Source organism: Phocoena sinus, chromosome 10 (genome assembly GCF_008692025.1).
Source record: "Phocoena sinus isolate mPhoSin1 chromosome 10, mPhoSin1.pri, whole genome shotgun sequence".
NCBI lineage: Eukaryota > Metazoa > Chordata > Mammalia > Artiodactyla > Phocoenidae > Phocoena > Phocoena sinus.
In genome coordinates this window covers 9,834,439-9,852,432 of record NC_045772.1, presented here as the reverse complement: position 1 = coordinate 9,852,432, position 17,994 = coordinate 9,834,439, and the positions used below count along the sequence as shown (strand labels likewise).

The 17,994-nt window shown below is 42.0% G+C and overlaps 1 protein-coding gene across 1 annotated transcript in view; it reads right to left on the bottom strand.

The window, feature by feature from the left end:
- FAM227A (family with sequence similarity 227 member A) overlaps positions 1-17,994 on the bottom strand; it is an 85,528-nt gene that overhangs the window by 8,415 nt on the left and 59,119 nt on the right. The window contains exons 13-15 of the mRNA XM_032645435.1: positions 15,809-15,966; positions 13,920-14,072; positions 7,700-7,840 (exon numbers count right to left, since the gene is read on the bottom strand). Of these exons, the coding sequence (XP_032501326.1) occupies positions 7,700-7,840; positions 13,920-14,072; positions 15,809-15,966 (452 nt within the window). The remainder of the gene's footprint in view (positions 1-7,699; positions 7,841-13,919; positions 14,073-15,808; positions 15,967-17,994) is intronic.

Below are 17,994 nucleotides of genomic sequence, written 5' to 3'. Positions count from 1 at the left end.
CGTCTAAGGTTTCCACCTTAGGAAACCAGAAAAAGAACAAATTAAATTCAAAGTAAGCAAAAGAAAAGAAATAATAAAAATTAGAGCAGAAGTCAATGAAATGAAAACAGGAAATCAGTAGAGAAAATCAACAAAACCAAAATCTGGTTCTTTGAAAATATCAATAAAATTGATAAACCTCTAGCCTGGTTAAGTAAGAAAACAAGAGAGAGGACACAAATTACTAATACCAGAATCATGAACATTAAAAAGATAATAAAGCAGTACTATAAACAACTGGTCCATGAAATGGACCGGTTCCCTTTTTTTTCCAGCTTCACTGTGCGGCTTGCAGGATCTTAGTTCCCCATCCAGGGATTGAACATGGGCCCCGGCACTGAAAGCACTGAGTCCTAAACACTGGACTGCCAGGGAATTCCTAGACTAATTCCTTGAAAGACACAATATGCCAATAGTCACACAAGAAGATATAGACCATATGAATAGAACTATATATATATTAAATAAATTGAATAACAAATTAATAACCTTCAGAAACAGAAAGTACCAGGCTCAGACGGATTCACTGGTGAATTCTATCAAACATTTAAGGAAGAAATTATACCAATTATCTACAATCTCTTTCAGAGGATAGAAGCAGAGGGAATACTTCTTAACTCATTCTACCAGTCAAGAACTACCCTAATACCAAAACCAGACAAAGATGTTACAGGAAAAGAAAACTATAGACCAATATCTCTCATGAACATAGATGCAAACATCCTCAACAAAATATAAGCCAGTCAATCCAACAATGTATAAAAATAATTATAGGGCTTCCCTGGTGGTGCAGTGGTTGAGAGTCCGCCTGCCGATGCAGGGGACACGGGTTCATGCCCCGGTCCGGGAAGATCCCACATGCCGTGGAGAGGCTGGGCCCGTGAGCCAAGGCCGCTGAGCCTGCGCGTCCAGAGCCTGTGCTCCGCAACGGGAGAGGCCACAACAGTGAGAGGCCCGCGTACCGCAAAAAAAAAAAAAAAAAAAGTCAATCGTGGGAATCCCCTGGCAGTCCATGCTTTCACTGTCGAAGGCCTGGGTTCAATCCCTGGTCGGGGAAATAAGATCCCAAAGCTGTGCGGTGCGGCACCCCAAAAAATAAAAATAAAATAAAAATTTAAAAAGTCAGTCTCTTTCCTATTGATATATATCAGCAATGAGCAAGTGGAATTTGAAATTAAAAATACAATACCATTTACATTAATACCCCCAAAACGAAACACTTAGGTATAAATCTAACAAAATATGTATAAGATCTGTATGAGGAAAATTACTAAAGCTCTGATGAAAGAAATCAATAAGAACTAAATAAGTGGAAAGATATTCCAAGTTCATGGATAGAAAGACAATATTATTAAGATGTCAGTTCTTCCCAACTCGATCTGTAGATTCAATGCAGTCCTAATCAAAATCCCATCAAGTTATTTTGTGGATATCGACAAACTGATTTGTAAAGTTTATATGGATAGGTAAAAGACCTAGCATAAACAACACAATATTGAAGGGGAAAAACAACACTGGTGAACTGACACTATCTGACTTTAAGAATTACTATAAAGCTACAGTAATTAAAACAGTGCGATATCAGTGAAAGGACAGACAAAGAGATCAATGGAACAGAATAGAGAGCCCCAAAAGAGACCCATATAAGTATAATCAACTGATCTTTGACAAAGGGGCAAAGGCAATACAATGGAGCAAAGACAGTCTTTTCAACAAAAGGTGCTAAAACAACTGGACATACATGTGCAAAAAAAAAAAAAGAATCTAGACAGAGACCTTACATTTTTCATAAAAATTAACTCAAAAATGGAGCATACACATTTTGAGCAAAACTCAAAAAAAAAAAAAAAAAGCAAAACTATAAAACTCCTAGAAGGTAACATAGGAGAAAATCTAAATGACCTTGGGGTTGGTGATGACCTTTTAGATATAACATCAAGGGCTTGATGCATGAAAGAAAAAATTGATAAACTGGACCTTATTAAAATTAAAAACTTCTGGTCTGCAAAAGATAATGTGAAGAGAATGAGAAGACAAGCCATGAACTGGAAGGAAATATTTGCAAGAGACACACTTGATAAAAGATTGTTTTCCAAAATATACAAATAACTCTTAAAACTCAGTGATAAGAAAATAAACAACTTGATTTAAAAATGGGCCAAAGGGACTTCCCTGGTAGCGCAGTGGTTAAGGATCCACCTGCCAATTCAGGGGACACAGGTTCAATCCCTGGTCTGGGAAGATCCCACATGCTGCAGAGCAACTAAGTCTGTGAGCCACAACTGCTGAGGCTGCGCTCTGGAGCCCAAGAGCCACAACTACTGAGCCCACGTGCCACAACTACTGAGCCCACGTGCCGGAACTACTGAAGCCTGCGTGCTGTGACTACTGAAGCCCGAGCACCTATAGCCCGTGCTCCGCAACAAGAGGAGCCACCACAATGAGAAGCCCCCAAAGATCTTAACAGATACCTCACCAAAGAAGATATACAGATTGCAAATAAGCATATGAAAACATGCTCCACATCACGTCATCATGGAAATGCAAATTAAAACAACAGTGAGATACCAGTACACACCTATTATGCCCAAAATCCAGAACACTGACAACACTAAATGTGGAGCAAGAGGAACTCTCATTCATTGCTGGTGGGAATGCAAAATGGCACATCCACTTTAGAAGACAGATTGATAGTTTCTTACAAAACTAAACACACTCTTACCAAAGGATCCAGCAATCACGCTCATTAGTATCTACCCAAAGAGTTGAAAACTTACATCCACACAAAACCCTGCACACGGATATTTACAGCAGCCTTATTCATACTTGTCAAAATTTGGAAGCAACCAAGACGTCCTTCAGTAGGTGAACAGATAAACTATGGTACCTCCAGATAATGTAATATTATTTAGTCCTAAAAAGAAATGGGCTACCAAGCTATGAAAAGACATGGAGGAACCTAAAATGCATATTACCAAGTGAAAGAAGCCAATCTGAAAAGGCTGTATTCTGTATGATTCCATCTATATGATATTCTGGAAAAGGCAAAACTATGGAGACAATAAACAGATCAGTGGTTGTCAGGGTTTTGATGAAGGGAGGGATGAATAAGAGTAGCACAGAGGATTTTTAGGGCAGTGAAAATACTCTGTATGATACTATAATGATAGATACATGTCATTATACATTTGTCTTAACTCATAGGATGTATAACACCAAGGGTGAACTCTAACGTAAACTATGGACTTTGAGTGATTATGATGTGTCACTGTGGGTTCATCAGTTGTAACAAATATACCACTCTGGTGGGGAAAGTCCATAATGGGGGTGGCTCTGCGTGTGGTGGGGCAAGAGTGCATGGGAAACATCTGTACCTTACTCTTAATTTTCCTGTGAACCTAAAATTCCTCTAAAAATATATTTAAAGAAAGAGAGAGAGAGGGACCGAGAGACAGAGATTGAGAATGACATTAGCCCTCTTCTTCCCTTCCTTCTTATAGTTTCTGGTCTGGAAAACAGATAGGTTGCCTGGAACTCCATCAGCCGTCTTGGTGGACCATGGAAGTCCCAGAGGAAGGATACCAAGGGCTAGGATGGTGGAGCCTGGCTCCCTGAAGCCCCTGAAACACCGTATCAGGCTATATCATCTACCTTCAGACTTCGTTTATATGTGAGAATCAACCTTTGGGCCATTGTTATTTTTAATTTTTCTGTTATATGTGACTAAATAAAATCCTAATTTATATATTACATCAAAGAATTGCTCTGAGAGTCAAATGAAAATTGGAAGCTTTTCTTGTGCTTTTGTTTTTCTTTCTGGGGAAATTAAAATAAAGAGGCTACAGTCTTGGGCATAGTAGATTAGTAGAAAATAAAAATAGTTAAGCGGAAGTTGGCTCTACTAAATGCAGGATCTTTACCCCCCTTTCCTTTCCTCTGTTTCCAGAATGCCATTAGCCAGGCATATGTCCCACAGGCAAATGATTGGAGGATTCTTCTCCTAAGAAACTGAATGGCTGATATTGGAGAGTCTCTCAAATGAGAAAGCTGGCTTGCTTCCTGATCATGAAAAAAAAGAGAGCCAACCAACTGAGAAGCCATGACCACTGATACCAACTGCCACTGTCAGCTGTTTAGAGCTTCACTCCTAAAGCTAAAGACAGCCCAGGGGACTTCCCTCATAGTCCAATGGCTAAGACTGCGCTCCCAGTGCAGGGGGCCGAGGTTCCATCCCTGGTCAGGGAACTAGATCCCACATGCTGCAACTAAGAGTGAACCTAAAACTAAGAGTTCTCATGCCACAATGAAAGATCCCGCATGCCACAACTAAAAAACAGAAAAAAAAAGATTCCCACGTACCGCAACTAAGACCCAGCGCAGCCAAATAAATGATGAGAGTTCAAAGGTGAGAGTTCAAAACAAGAAAACAGTCAAAAAATGTAAAAAGGGGGCTTCCCTGGTGGCGCAGTGGTTGAGAGTCCGCCTGCCGATGCAGGGGATACCGGTTCGTGCCCCGGTCCGGGAGGATCCCGCATGCCACGGAGTGGCTGGGCCCGTGAACCATGGCCGCTGGGCCTGCGCGTCCGGAGCCTGTGCTCCGCAATGGGAGAGGCCACAACAGTGAGAGGCCCGCATACCGCAAAAAAAAAAAAAAAAAAAAAAAAATTGTAAAAAAAAGGAACCCACAGAAATAATATGGGGGTCAGAAACTTTAAAAATAAAGATTAATGTTCTCAGTAATAGATGAAAATATTGCACCCATGAAAAAGAATAGAATGCTATGAGAAAGGAACAACCAAAATATAAGAAAGACCTCACTCTAGGAAATTAATACTACAGTAGAATTCTAAAAATTAGAAGAAGTCATTGGACGATAAAATGTAGAGACTCCTCTCGAAAGTAGGTGATGCATCGAAAGTACAGATGCCAAGAGGAGAATAAAAATAAGAAAATTAGAGAATCAGTCCAGGAGGTATAACAACTGAGTATAACAGCTCCAGAAAAACAGAGCTATGAAAATAAAGGGAAGAAAATTACCGAAGGAATAATAAAAGAAAAATTCTCAGAATTGAAGGACACTACTGTCCAGTTTGAGAAGGCTTCCCAATCCCAATGAAACATACTAAGAAAAAGAGTCATACCAAGGCACATGATTGTGAAACATCAGAATAATAGGGAGAAAGACAATATCCTAAAAACTCCCATGGGGGGTGGGGGTGGGGAGGGTGGAGGTGACATACAAGACCATAGGAATCAGAACGGCATCAAATTTTTCAACAGCAAAACTAGAAGGTAGGAAAAAGAATGTTTTCAAATTTCTGCGGAATATTGACTTCGAATTTTATTCCCAGCAGAACATTTGTCAAATATTAATCAAGAGCAAAGTCATTTTGGACATGTAAAGACTAAAAACACTTTCTACGTACCTTTCCCTTGAGAGTTACTAGAAGATGTGCTCCAGCAAAATGAGTAAACAAGAAAGAGAAAGACATGTGACCTGGGAGACTCCAACAAAGTGAAGTTGACTAAGGGAAGCCCTAGGATAATGGTGAAAAGAAGCCCCGAAATGATAACTGAGAGCAGACCTTGAGCGCACCAGTCCAGACTGGAGGAGGATGAGGGCCTGAGAAGGAGAACTCCAAGATTAAAAAAATGAAGAAGAAATTATCAGAATATATTCTCACTTTCAGGATCTTCTGCCACAACTTTTTCTTAACCTTAGGAGTCTACATCTGCTTGCAATGGAGAGAAAAAGGACAAGCAGCTAACTGCATCTGTCCTGGTTATGATCACGTTACCTAACAGAATATATTAATATGATATACATAGAATATATATGGTACATTTGAGAATATGGAAAATGATGCTGCTTGGTTTTTGATAGCTTTTAACAATCTGGAAAACCTTATCAACAGATAACGTCTAAAAGGAAACCAAGAAATGCATATGTAAGCATGTTATTTAGAATAATGGATGTAAATTCCAGAATTGAAAATTATAATTTCTGTAGACTCTTGGATGCCTATGCACTACAGGATGGTAGAATCTAGAAGGTGGCATGTGAGACCCTCTGATGCCCCTCATTGCCTCAACTCTCCCTCACTCTCTAATCAGCCAGACCCAATTGCAGTCTGGTAACTTTTAGCTCTGCAAATTGGCTTGAACATCTCTCTGCCTAGAGTTCCAGCCCATTCCTCCCCTCCCCCCTTGCCTAGCAAATATAAAGAACTGACTGCTCCCTACTCTGTTCTCTGTTGAAGTCCTCTCTTAGGACCTATGCAATTTGTTGCATGTTATCTATTTCCATATCTTTTTCCTTCTTCTGTACTATGAGCCCTTGAGGGCAAGAACTTTAACTTATTTATTTCTTTGCATCCTTAGTGCCTGGCACAGTAGGTCTTCAGTCAATGTTTACTTGGCTTCTGTGTGCCTCAGTTTTCTATTCAGTAAAATGGGTGTCATGCTCTCTAATAGGGTTTCGTTGAGATACAAATAAACTGGGCATGTTGTTTTTGTCTGATGGCATCTCACCAATTCTACCCCATGTCACAGACTTTGCCTTGTTCTCTCAGGCCGCAGGGATGGTCAGGTCTGGCTAGTAATAGCACTGCTTCTTCCTGAACACAGTGTTGGTTCAGAAGGGATGTGCGGAACCATGAACCAAGCAGAGCCATTGAAACCGAGAAGGGCCCTGTGGGGCTCCTGGGCACAAAAGCCTTTTTGTCCCCTCTTTCTTGTAGGCAAGACTCCAGCCTCCGTGACTTTCCCTGAGTTCCAAAGGTCAGAAGAACAGACAAGAAACCACCTGAGGCAAGATTAAAGGGACCAGAGAAGCTCATCAAGATTAGGAGACCTGAGATGAGATTAAGGGAGTGCAGGCCCCGCACACACCTTAATCTTGTCAGCAACCCTGCCCTTGGACTACTGCTATAAAACTCCTCATCAAATCCTCCCGGGTTGGGACACACAGTTTCGAGGGCAGGAGCCCTCTGTGTCCTCCTTTGCCTGACAAAGCAATAAATCTCTTATCTTCTACTTTACCCAAAACTGTCTCAGAGATTCAGTTCGGCACCAGTGTACAGAGGCTGAGCTTTTGGCGTCATCGTCAGAGACTTTTATTGAGGCTTGGTTTACGGAGGCTGGGAGAGGGTGTCTCTCTTCCTTTTACGTCATGCACTTATAAGGACATAGGGTTGGGGCTGTTCTTGGCCCTCTTTCCTTCTTTGAGGGCAGGGGCAGCTTGAAAAGCCAGCCAGCACACAGAGGCAAAGAGGGTCAAGAAAGAAAGGGAGAGAATCTGAAAATATCATTGAGCCCTTAGGTCCATCGTGGCTGCAGCCAGCCTGAATGTGGCCTTTTCCCAGTTACTGAAGCCACGAGATGTTCCTTCCACTCAAGCTGGTTTGAGCTGGGTTCCTGGCACTTGCAACCTATGAGCTCTGACTCATAATACACTTTGTAAAGTACAAATGCTTGGCATAGAGGGAGTACAAAGTCATTGGTAGCTCTTACTACTACCATTAATAATAATAAAAATAAAGTGAGAGTTGAGTGGCTAACACATAAAAGCAAGTGGACTTTTATGTATACTTTTCCACGTATTAAGAATTCCTAAAGTGTTCACATTTCTACTTTGCCCATGGTCTTCGTTCAAACAAACCTCAAAAGAAACGCAATCTCCCTCTGACAGCTTCTTCTAGATTTCTTTTCAGGGGAGTCCTCAATGAAGGTTGAAGGCTGGATGAACATGTGGTTCGCCTGTTTTTCGTCTTTTGCTCTTTGATCAATATTCTTCACCTCCCTGTGGGGAAAATCACAAAGACACATGGAAAAAGACTAAAGAGTCAGCGTTATCGTTTCACTCTATTTTCACACGAAAAGAGAGGCAAATATTTACCAATTCATTCATCACATCTGTCAGGAGCAACGGACTGAAGCCGAAAGCTGACTGCGCTGCAGCAACTCAGTCACTGAGCCCCTGCCATGTGCTGGGAGTCACATGGCCCTGGGGGACACGGGGGAATAAGATGTGGTCCCTGACTCAATGGGTCATACTCAAATCAGGAAGACAGGTGAGGAAAACCAACGATCTGAGAGAAAGCTGAAGCATGAGCTTGAGGGCAGGCTGAATTCAATGTGGGGCTCTGCCATTTGCTGTGTGTTCTTGGGCAAGTTACTTAACCTCTCCTTGCCAGTGTACTCGTCTCAACGTGGTAATGTAATAGAACCTGCAGCAGTGGTGAGGATTAATTGAGTTACCATCGGTCAAGCGATTAGCACAGTGCCTGGTACACAGGCAGTGCTCAATGAATGCTGCTTGCTGCTGCTGCTGTTATTACAGGAGAAGGTTTTCAGTGGCGCATGTTCAGATACGTTTGGGGTACTCAATGGAAATGCTGAACTGGAAAATATACCAGCTGATCTGTGAAATGTGAGTGGACCTCCACTCGATGAAGAAGCAGGTTATGGTCATTCAAGGCAGCCAAAAAACAATAAATATACATTCAAGTGAATTAAGATGCTGTCATATACTTCTCTGCTGCCACAGAATAGATGTAGAAAGACTGGTGTTAAGAAACTAGTGTTGAACTTGGCCTAAACCAGTGGTTATTCCAACAGTGAGGGTCTTTCCCCAAGTCAAAGGAAAAAATTGTGTTGACACAAAATTCTCATTTTTGGCATCTTCTGCCACAACTTTTTCTTAATCTTTTGAAGCCTGCGTCTGCTTGCAGCGGAGAGACAAAGAACAAGCGGCGACCTGCATTTGTCCTTGCTGTGATGACATTTTCTAACAGGAAAACTTGGTCATAATTCCTTGATAATATTTTCTATATTGTCATTTCTTGATTTGTTGAAGTCTATACATGTCTTAGGCTCCTATTTTCCACTAGTAGAAGCATCTTTAGCTTGTACGAGAGAATCATATGTTGAAACGTTTCATAAAACTCTGCAAAGGGCATATTGAATTGCGGGTGCTTTGGCCCCATACAGGTTTAAGGATCAGGGCTCTGGACTCACAAGGAAACTAAGTTCTCCAGCAGCAACTGACCCCGCTCCTTCATTGTACAGCTCCATCTGCATGTGCCAGCTAGGCTCCTCCTCCACCTAGAGCAGAGACCCCAGCAAAACAGCTGCTGGATCGCCTTTTCTAAGGGAGACCGCTCGCTAGGCCTCCCCCGTGGCAAACTTTCCAACTCCAAGACCCAGTGCTGTTTTGGCCCCTGCACTCTTCATGGTGTGGGGGTCACACATATTACCTCTAATAGCCGTCATTTTCTGAGCACTTCCTGTGAGCCAGGCACTAAGCTCGACATCTCCTTTAACCTACACAACTACTCTGTGAGTAGTGTCCCTGTTTTGTAGATGAGGTAACCAAGCCTCACATGGGCTAAATGATGGACCTAAATTATACTGAGGGTGAAACAGAGCTGTTCCTACAGCTTTGGTCTGTCCAAGGTCAATGGCAGTGCTCCCAGCTGATATGCTACATTAGGGGAACAAGTGGTAATTGATGTCCCAAAAGAGTCCTAGCCCACCTACAAGTATCAATACTATTCCACATGGGCATTTGTCACCTTTTGATCTTGTTATGGCCATCATTAAAAAAAAAAAAAGATAGTGTTCAAAAATTTAAACATTTATAAAAGTAAATTGTATAATTAACATCATTTACCCATTATCTTGCTTCATTAGTTATCAATCTGAAGTCAGTCTTGATTCATCTGTTACTTCCTTTGCCTCCCATCCCAAATGGGTTATTTTAAGGCACATCCCAGATACCATGTCATTTCATCCATAAACACTTCATTATGTATCTCTTTAAGACATGATCCTTAAAACATAACTACAAAACTATTATAATGTCTTTAAAAAAGGGAATATACCAATAAAAGGAATTTCTTAATATCATCTAAAACCAAGTCAGTGTTCAAATTTCCCCAGTTATTTCATAATTGAGATAATTATCTCAAGCGGTTGATTTAAGTCAGGATCCAAACAATGTTTTGATTAATGTATCTCTCCAGTATCTTCTAAACAATAACAGCACCTCCTCGCTCTTTTATTTTCCTTGCTTTTTATGTACTGAAGAAACCAGGTTATTTGTCCTACAGAATTTCCCATTCTGGATTTGCCAGTTGCATCCCTGGAGTGCTTGACAAGGTCCTCTGAGCTCTGTATGTCCTTTAAATTGGTGGATGTAGATGGTCACCATTTTTTAAAAGTTTCTTGAAGTATAACATACATACCAAAGCGTGGACAAACTCTAAATGCGCACCTCAAGGAGATTTCATGTACTGAGCACATCCATGTAACCAGCTCCCAAATCAAGAAACAGAACAGTGCCAGCCCCCTAGAAGCCCCCTCATATCCCTGCTCAGTCATACCCTACTTTCCCAAGGGTAGCCCTGCCCTGACAACACGGATGTATTTTAAGGCCACCAGTTTTTTCTAGAGACAAAACTTTGAGAATCACTTTATTAATAGAAGCCATGCTGAGTTTCTTGATAATACCTTATCCAACAAAAAGTGGATGTATTTGGCAATGGAATTGCTAACACATAATTACAAAGTTTCTCCTGACTTAAAAAATCTTTACTGTAATTCACCTGATAAGGATGTCATTATTAAAAAAGGATTTCCTTATATATTTCTGAAATAAATATTCTGTAGGCTTAATCTGTTTTTTGTTTGGTTTTTTTTTTTTGGCCACGCCATGTGGCTTGAGGGATCTTAGTTCCCCAACCAGGAATTGAACCCGGGCCCTTGGCAGTGAAAGCGGAGTCCTAACCACTGGACCACCAGGGAATTCCCTCTGTAGGCTTAATCGTGAATATCCTATATGAATTTAATGTTAACCCTAAACTATTTTTGCCTTGTTAATGCCACAGCTGGGTGTGGCTATGGGGCTAAGTTCTGGCAAATGGAATGAAAATGGAAGGTGTATTTGTGACTTCCAGGAGGAAGTCCATCTTCCTTCCTACTGGCTGGAATGTGGACCTGATGGCTGGAGCTTGAGCAGCCATATTGGAACATGAGGCTGAGGATTATGGAGCAATAAGATAAAAGGAGCTTGGATCCCTGATACTGTGAACAGCCATATCTACTGGACTCCTTTTAAACGAGAGAAATAGATTTGTATCTTGTTTTAGCCACTATTTTGTGCTCTTCTGTCACTTGAAGCCAAATCTAATTCTAATTTATACAATCATTTACTGTGGGCTTGGTTATGAAAAGGCTTTACATGCCTTATTTTATTTGATCAATACAACCCTACAAAGTAGGAAATACTATCTTCATTAAATCAACAAAGAAATTGAAGCTAAATGACCTATGTGACAGATCAAATATCATAGAGCTAGTAAGTGAAAAAGCCTATATTCTGGCTGTAGCCTCTGCCATTCATGGGTCCCACCCATGAATTGTTACAACTATTGGAAGAGACAGACATTACAAAACAATGTTTTGTAAACAAAATAAAATGCCTGGTGCATAGAAGGTGCTGAAAATATTTGCTGGGACAATGAACTACAGAACAAACAGCATAATGAACTACAGTAACAGAGGCAGAAGCAAAGAGCCCTAAACAGCAATTCCTGTGTGCTCTCCCTTAACCCACCGTGACCTTCTCCTCCCTCACCGGCACCTCCAATCTCTCCCTCCTCATATAGGCTTGAGTCTTCCACCTTATTTTTAAATAGCCCTGTTACCATCCAATCTTGCCTTTTGATTCAGAATTTTGTTCCTCTGCCTCCTAGTTATTCCCCCCTCCCACCCCCACATGGGGACTCATACCTTCTCCTTAATGTCCCATGTTCTAGTGTCTGACTGCTTTCTCTGCCAAAGCACCAAACCTGTCTCAGCCCCAAGTTTCTGTGTCTGGCACTCACACTGCTAATTACTACTTCCCCTTCTTCTCTCAGCTTCATTCTCTGTTGGTCTGCCTTTATATATAAGCTCTCCTCCTTCCTTCTGGTCATTCCTTCTCCCTCTACCCCATACTCTATCCTCTCCCACATATGCAGTTGCCCTCTAAGGCTCTGTCCTTTGACCTCAGCTTCCACATCTGTAGAATAAGGATAAACAACTGTGCCTATTTATACACACCATTTTATAACGTGATTTGCGGGCCATTAACATGTTGTGACCATCTTTCCTCGTAAAATAGAAATAGATCAACATCACCATTTTTCTGGCTGCGGAGTATGGACGTTTGATAGTTTATTTAACCAATCATCTTTTGATGAAACTTTAGGCTGAACTGCATTTCTGTGCTGGTGCTTAACAAGTGTGTGTGTATGTGTTGTTTGTCTGTGTCCCAGCACATTTTAGAAATAACTGCATTGTATCACTTTGCATAGCAAAGTATTTATCTATGAGTTCATATTTTTCTCTCTCTCATATTATGGCAGATATAGATGGCTGTCTAGCCAATAGCAATTTCCCCCTTTCTCCCCTGCAAACTGAATCCAGTTTTGTTTTGGATAACAAAGTGACCAGTTCTGGTCTAATCCAGTCATGAAAATCTCCTTCTCCTTTCTCAGATACTTCTCAAGCTTCTCTTTCACGGTGGCCACATGAAAGAGTTCTGGGGGCAGGCAGAGAAGACATGTGAGACAAAGAGTGAAAAAAGAAGGTGAGCTCCTTTTTACCAAAAAAAAAAAAAAAAAAAAAAAAAAGCCAGCTAATAAAAGCAGGAGGAATAGTAGACGTAGAAAATCACTATTTTGCGGCCCCAAATGTAACAACTGATTCAGGCAAAGACCCTGGATGGATGTTAAAACCACTGGATGGATGTTGTTGGGAAAGCATATTCACAGGCTCAAAGAATCACACCATTCATTGCTAATTAGAAAGGCAAAAATGTAGGCTTACAATGGAGACCTCTGGCAGAGACCATCTTAAACAAGCAGCGGGGCAACCCGACATTAAGTTTCTCCTAATGAGGTGTAACAGGAATTTACAAGGTCTCTGTGAAGTATTCTTGGCAAAAAGACTTAACCTGAATCTAATCAATCCTCTAGTACAGATCCAACGTCCATCTTATAGGAAATATGAGATCAATTGGAACAAGTTAAATGATACCCCGAAGAAATAATCAGAAAAATCCAGAACGTGGCTTGAGCTTTTCAAGAAAGTCCATGTCATAAAAAATAATTATAATAATAATAACAAAGCTGGGGGCCAGGGCACTATCATAGACTAAAAGACACCAAAGAGAGAACGTCGAAATACAACACCTCCAGGTACTGGATCCTTGAATGGATCCTGGAGCAGCAAGTAAAACCAAAAATGGTACTTTGGGCACAATTGGGGAAATTTTTATTTGACCTAATTATTAGAGAGAGAAGGAAAATGTGGCAAAGCGTGAATAATTGGTAAACGTAGTGGGGGCATAATGGTGTCCATGGCACTGTCCTTTAAACTTTTCTGAAAGGTCTGAAAAATTTCTAAATATAATAAAAATATTGAAGAGGGAGAAGGCACAGGAAAATGTTCATAATATGCTGCTAATGGGGGGGAAAGTCTAAAAACAGTCTGACAGCACGATTACTACTTTTGTTTAGAGATCCAGATGTATGTGTCCAGGGAAAAAGATTGGAAGAATTTATAGAAAAATGTTGGCAATGTGTACCTGTAGGTGCTTTTCCAGGTTCTTTGTTTGTTTTCATTGAGCATAAATGTTTTTGTAGTTAGGAAAAAAATAGCTTTACAAAAATATCCGGCCTCTGTTGATCGTGGGGTTTACATTCTGACCACAAGAAAGCTGAATGCACTTCACAGGTCATTACAGGGCTGGACCCCAGTCACAAATTAGTGTGATGTGTTGCCATAGACAAATACTGAAACTACACCTCTTCCCCTGAAGGCCCCTTAAATACCTGAGGAAGTTGTTGTGCAGCTCCTCCAGGCACGCATTGAAATGATGCCACTCACTCCAGTGAAACTGGTTCAGCTGGTGGAGGTCGTCCCTCCGCTTCTTCATGTTGCTCAGGGTCAGGCTGATGACCTCGGCGTATGTCAGGGTGGACTCAGTGGCTTTCATGTCGAGGAAAACCCCACACTGTCAGTTGGTATTGACTCAGCGTTATTATTAGTGGGATGTGTCCAGTACATGGGGAGGAGGTGGGTGTGATAGCAGGATGGGGAAACCGACCTGGTTCTGGAAATCTGAGCAGGAAACCACTCCATGGCCTGCTTGGGAAAGAGAGAAGCTATCCTCTCCATGGCTAGGCCATTCCCCATCTTTTAATAAAGTCTTTCTCCCTTCCTGATGATGGAAGGGCTAGCAAGTGCTTATTTTAGACTACCATCTAAAATTCTTACTCTCTTATCACAGTGGTGAACAGGAAGGGATTCCAACTTTCCTTTCCTCTCAGGCCCAGTCCTCATTCCCCGTCTCAGGTTTGCACGTTGAAAAGCTCTCTCTACCTTCGCCACCCCTCCACCCCTTCTGAACTGGTCAGAATCTCAGCCACACTCATCACGAGCGGTGGGACATCAGACAATCTATGTCATCCTCTACGTCTCCATTTCCTTACCTATAAAATAGATGGCACCTACCTTAGATGATGTTAATGATAATAATGATAGCCACTATATTTTTTTAGTACCAGCTGTATGCCATTTTACCTTGGTCGCAACACTACTGATTTGGTATAACCATCCTCACTTTAAGAACGAGTTGATAAAGATATTGAGCTTAGAGGTTAAGCTGTGCACGTGAGATCTTCAAGCTAGTGGGTTGCTGAGCTGGGACGCAAATCCAGGGCTGTGTATCCCCAGCCCAGGCTCCTTCTACTACACTACACTGTCTTTACAGAACGGTGAGGTGATATAAGGGAAAGCGTTTTATAAACAATAAAGTCCTATGAATTGTGTGTTGTTAATCTCTGCCGACAGATATATAAATACGCTTGTGGATATGCAGTGCTATAGGGCCGGAGTTAAGTCCTACCTACTTCATTATGAAAGCTCCTCCTTATGGGGCTCTGTATTCTGATAGGTAACATTCAGTCATTTGTTACCTGCCGGGCACTGCGCTAAATAAGCCTTTACCGGTGTTGTGCCTGTTCTCTGCATCACAATTCTATGAGGCGGGTACTTTTATCTCCATTTTACAGATGAAAAAAATGAGGCTCAGAGAGAAGCTGGAACTTGTCTAAGATCACTCAGCTGGTGAGCAGGTGAGTTGGTTCCTGAATCCAGGTCTATTTGAGTCCATGTTCTGCCCCTCTACGGTAAACTGTTAAGACCCAGGACACCAACACATATCACACCTGTTTTCTTAAGATCTGAGCTTTTTTACCATATTTTTAGGATAAATGTCATGAGGGCCAAGAATTTGCTGATGGGTCTGGGGAGGGGTGTGTGTGAGGAGGGTGCTGGAAGAAACATACCCCTAGACACCAAAATTCCTGATCAATATATACTGTGGGGTCAGTGAGCATCTAGGAGGCATTACTGAGTTGCAAAATATGTTAAGAGTCCCTAAGTAGTCCATGCTTTCTGGTAGAAAGGAAGAGATTATTGCACACAGGGAAATTCGACTTGCCCAGGGTCCCACTCAGCCAGTGCATGAGGCAGATTTGGAATTAACATGAGCAAGATTCCGACCCGTAGGCTCGTAACCATGGTCACCCTTGATGGGCCCCTACTATGTGTCAGGTGCTGTGCTGAGGGCTGGATGCCTGTCTCTTCACCCCTGCTTCTGGGAAGAGGAAGCAGGGGCCTGGAGTAATGTGTGCCCAGCCCACGGTGGAAAGGATATGGGACGGTCTTGGTTTTCTCCCTCCTGACCATCAGCACGTCTTTGCCAGGCTGTTGCAGAGAGGCGTAGTTCAGGAGGAAGTACACAATCAGAGGGCTCTTCCCATAAATGTTGAAGAGGTTTGAAGTCATCTCAGGGCTTTTGCAGGCAGGGTAAGACTGAGTAGGAAGGAGATAGGAAAAAAAATAAAGGATATTATCATTTTTATGGCACATATTAAGAAATGTAAAGGTACTCATATCCTTTATCTAGTAACTCCAGTTTTAGGATGCTATCCTAAGGAAATTACCCACAAGAAAAAAAGATTCAGGCACTATAATGTTTACTGCAGTGACAATTACTACAGCAATAGGTTACAACCACCTAAATGTTCAAGGAGTTGTTGACATCTCTACCCAAAGGAACAGTACGCCACTATTAAATTGTTTATGAAGAGTTGGTACTAAGATATTGTTTCAGGTATAATAGTAATTTTAAAAATCAAGATACAAAATTAGATAGATATTATTATATATTTTACATAAAATGAATATAATTACATGAAATCAATCAACCAAAAAAAATGGTAGATAAGAGACTAGAAGTGTAGTTACCAAAATGTTAACAATTCATTCAGCAAATATTTATTGGGTGACTACTGCATATACACACCGCTCTAGACACTGGCCTTTCAGCCGAGAATAAGACAAATTCCAGCCCTCACGGAGCTTGTATCATAGTTGAGAGAAAAACAATAAACAAATCAACATGGTACTATGGAATAATAAGGGCTTTAGGTAAGAATCAAGTAGGGCAGGGGGTGTGGGTGGTGGGATGGGAGACTGGGGAGGAGAGGGATCTTTTCCATGGGGAGGTCAGGGAGGACTGCCCTGAGGAGGAGCGATCCCGGCAGACCCTGAATGATGGAAGGAAGATCTGGGCGATGTTCCAGGCAAAGGGGACAGCAAGTGCACGAGACCCCAAGGCAGACAGGAGCTTGGTGTGGCTGAGGGACAGAAACCAGGCCTGCACGGCTCAAATGAGAACAAATGATGAGGCTGAAGAAGGAGCGGGGTCTTTGGGCCACAGGAAGAAGTTAGGACTTTCTAAGTGTGATGGAAGCCACTGGAAGGTTTTGAGCTGGGGTACATCTGATTAATTTTTCCTAAAGATCCCTTTAACTGGGACTTCCCTGGTGGTCCAGTGGTTAAGACTCTGTGATTTCGAGGCACGGAGTGTGGGTTCAATCCCTGCTGGGGAACTAAGATCCTACATGCCACATGGCACGGCCAAAAACTACAAATGAAAAAAAAAGATCACTTTAACTGATGTGTGGAGAAATGACTGCAGTGGGTAAGCGTGGACACTAGAAGAGCACCTGGGAGCCTCTGCAGTGGTTGAGGCAGTGCTGGGGCTGGGAATGGGGAGGGGTGAGAAGTGATGGGATCTGTAACACACTATGAGAGCAGAATTGGCAGGATTTGCTGATGGAGTCGATGTAGGTGTGAGAAAGACAGGAGCCAGGGGTGACTCTAAAGGGTTAGGTGCCAGTTTCCCAGCTGGGAAGATGTGGGGAGGAAGAGGCTGACAGGGCAGGAAAATCAAGAGGTCTGTTTTGGATGTGCTGTATTTGAGATGCTAATAGACAACCAAGAGGCAACAGAGATCAGGAAAGAGAACGGGCAGGGGCTGAGAGTAATCTGTTTCCCTTCCTTATATTCCTCTGCCTTCTTCCAAAATGTCAGTGGCGATTATGTGCTTCTTTTGTATTTTTTTAAAAATACGTTTTATTTGGACGAAGCGGTTATAATCTAACGAGACAAAAATTCTGTCTCATGAGTGAAGGCTGCAGCGGCACCTAATCACACTCTTCTCTGTCCTATTCATTTTCATTGCTTAATGAGATTTCCTCTATGGGTAGCAGGGTCTCTCAACCTTGGCACTTTGACATTTGGGGCCAGATTTGTTGTGGGAGACTGTCCTGTGCATTGCAGGACATCGAGTGGCCTCCGTGGTCTCTACCCAAGAGATGCTAGTAGTACTCTACCCCTCACCCCCAGCTGTGACAACCAGAAATGTCTCCAGGCATGGCCAAATGTCTCCTAGGGTGCAAAACTGTCCCCAGTTGAGAACCACTATTCTATAGCAAGATCCCACTGGAATCACAGAAACTTGGGGTTAGTAGAGCACCTATAGATCATTTAGTC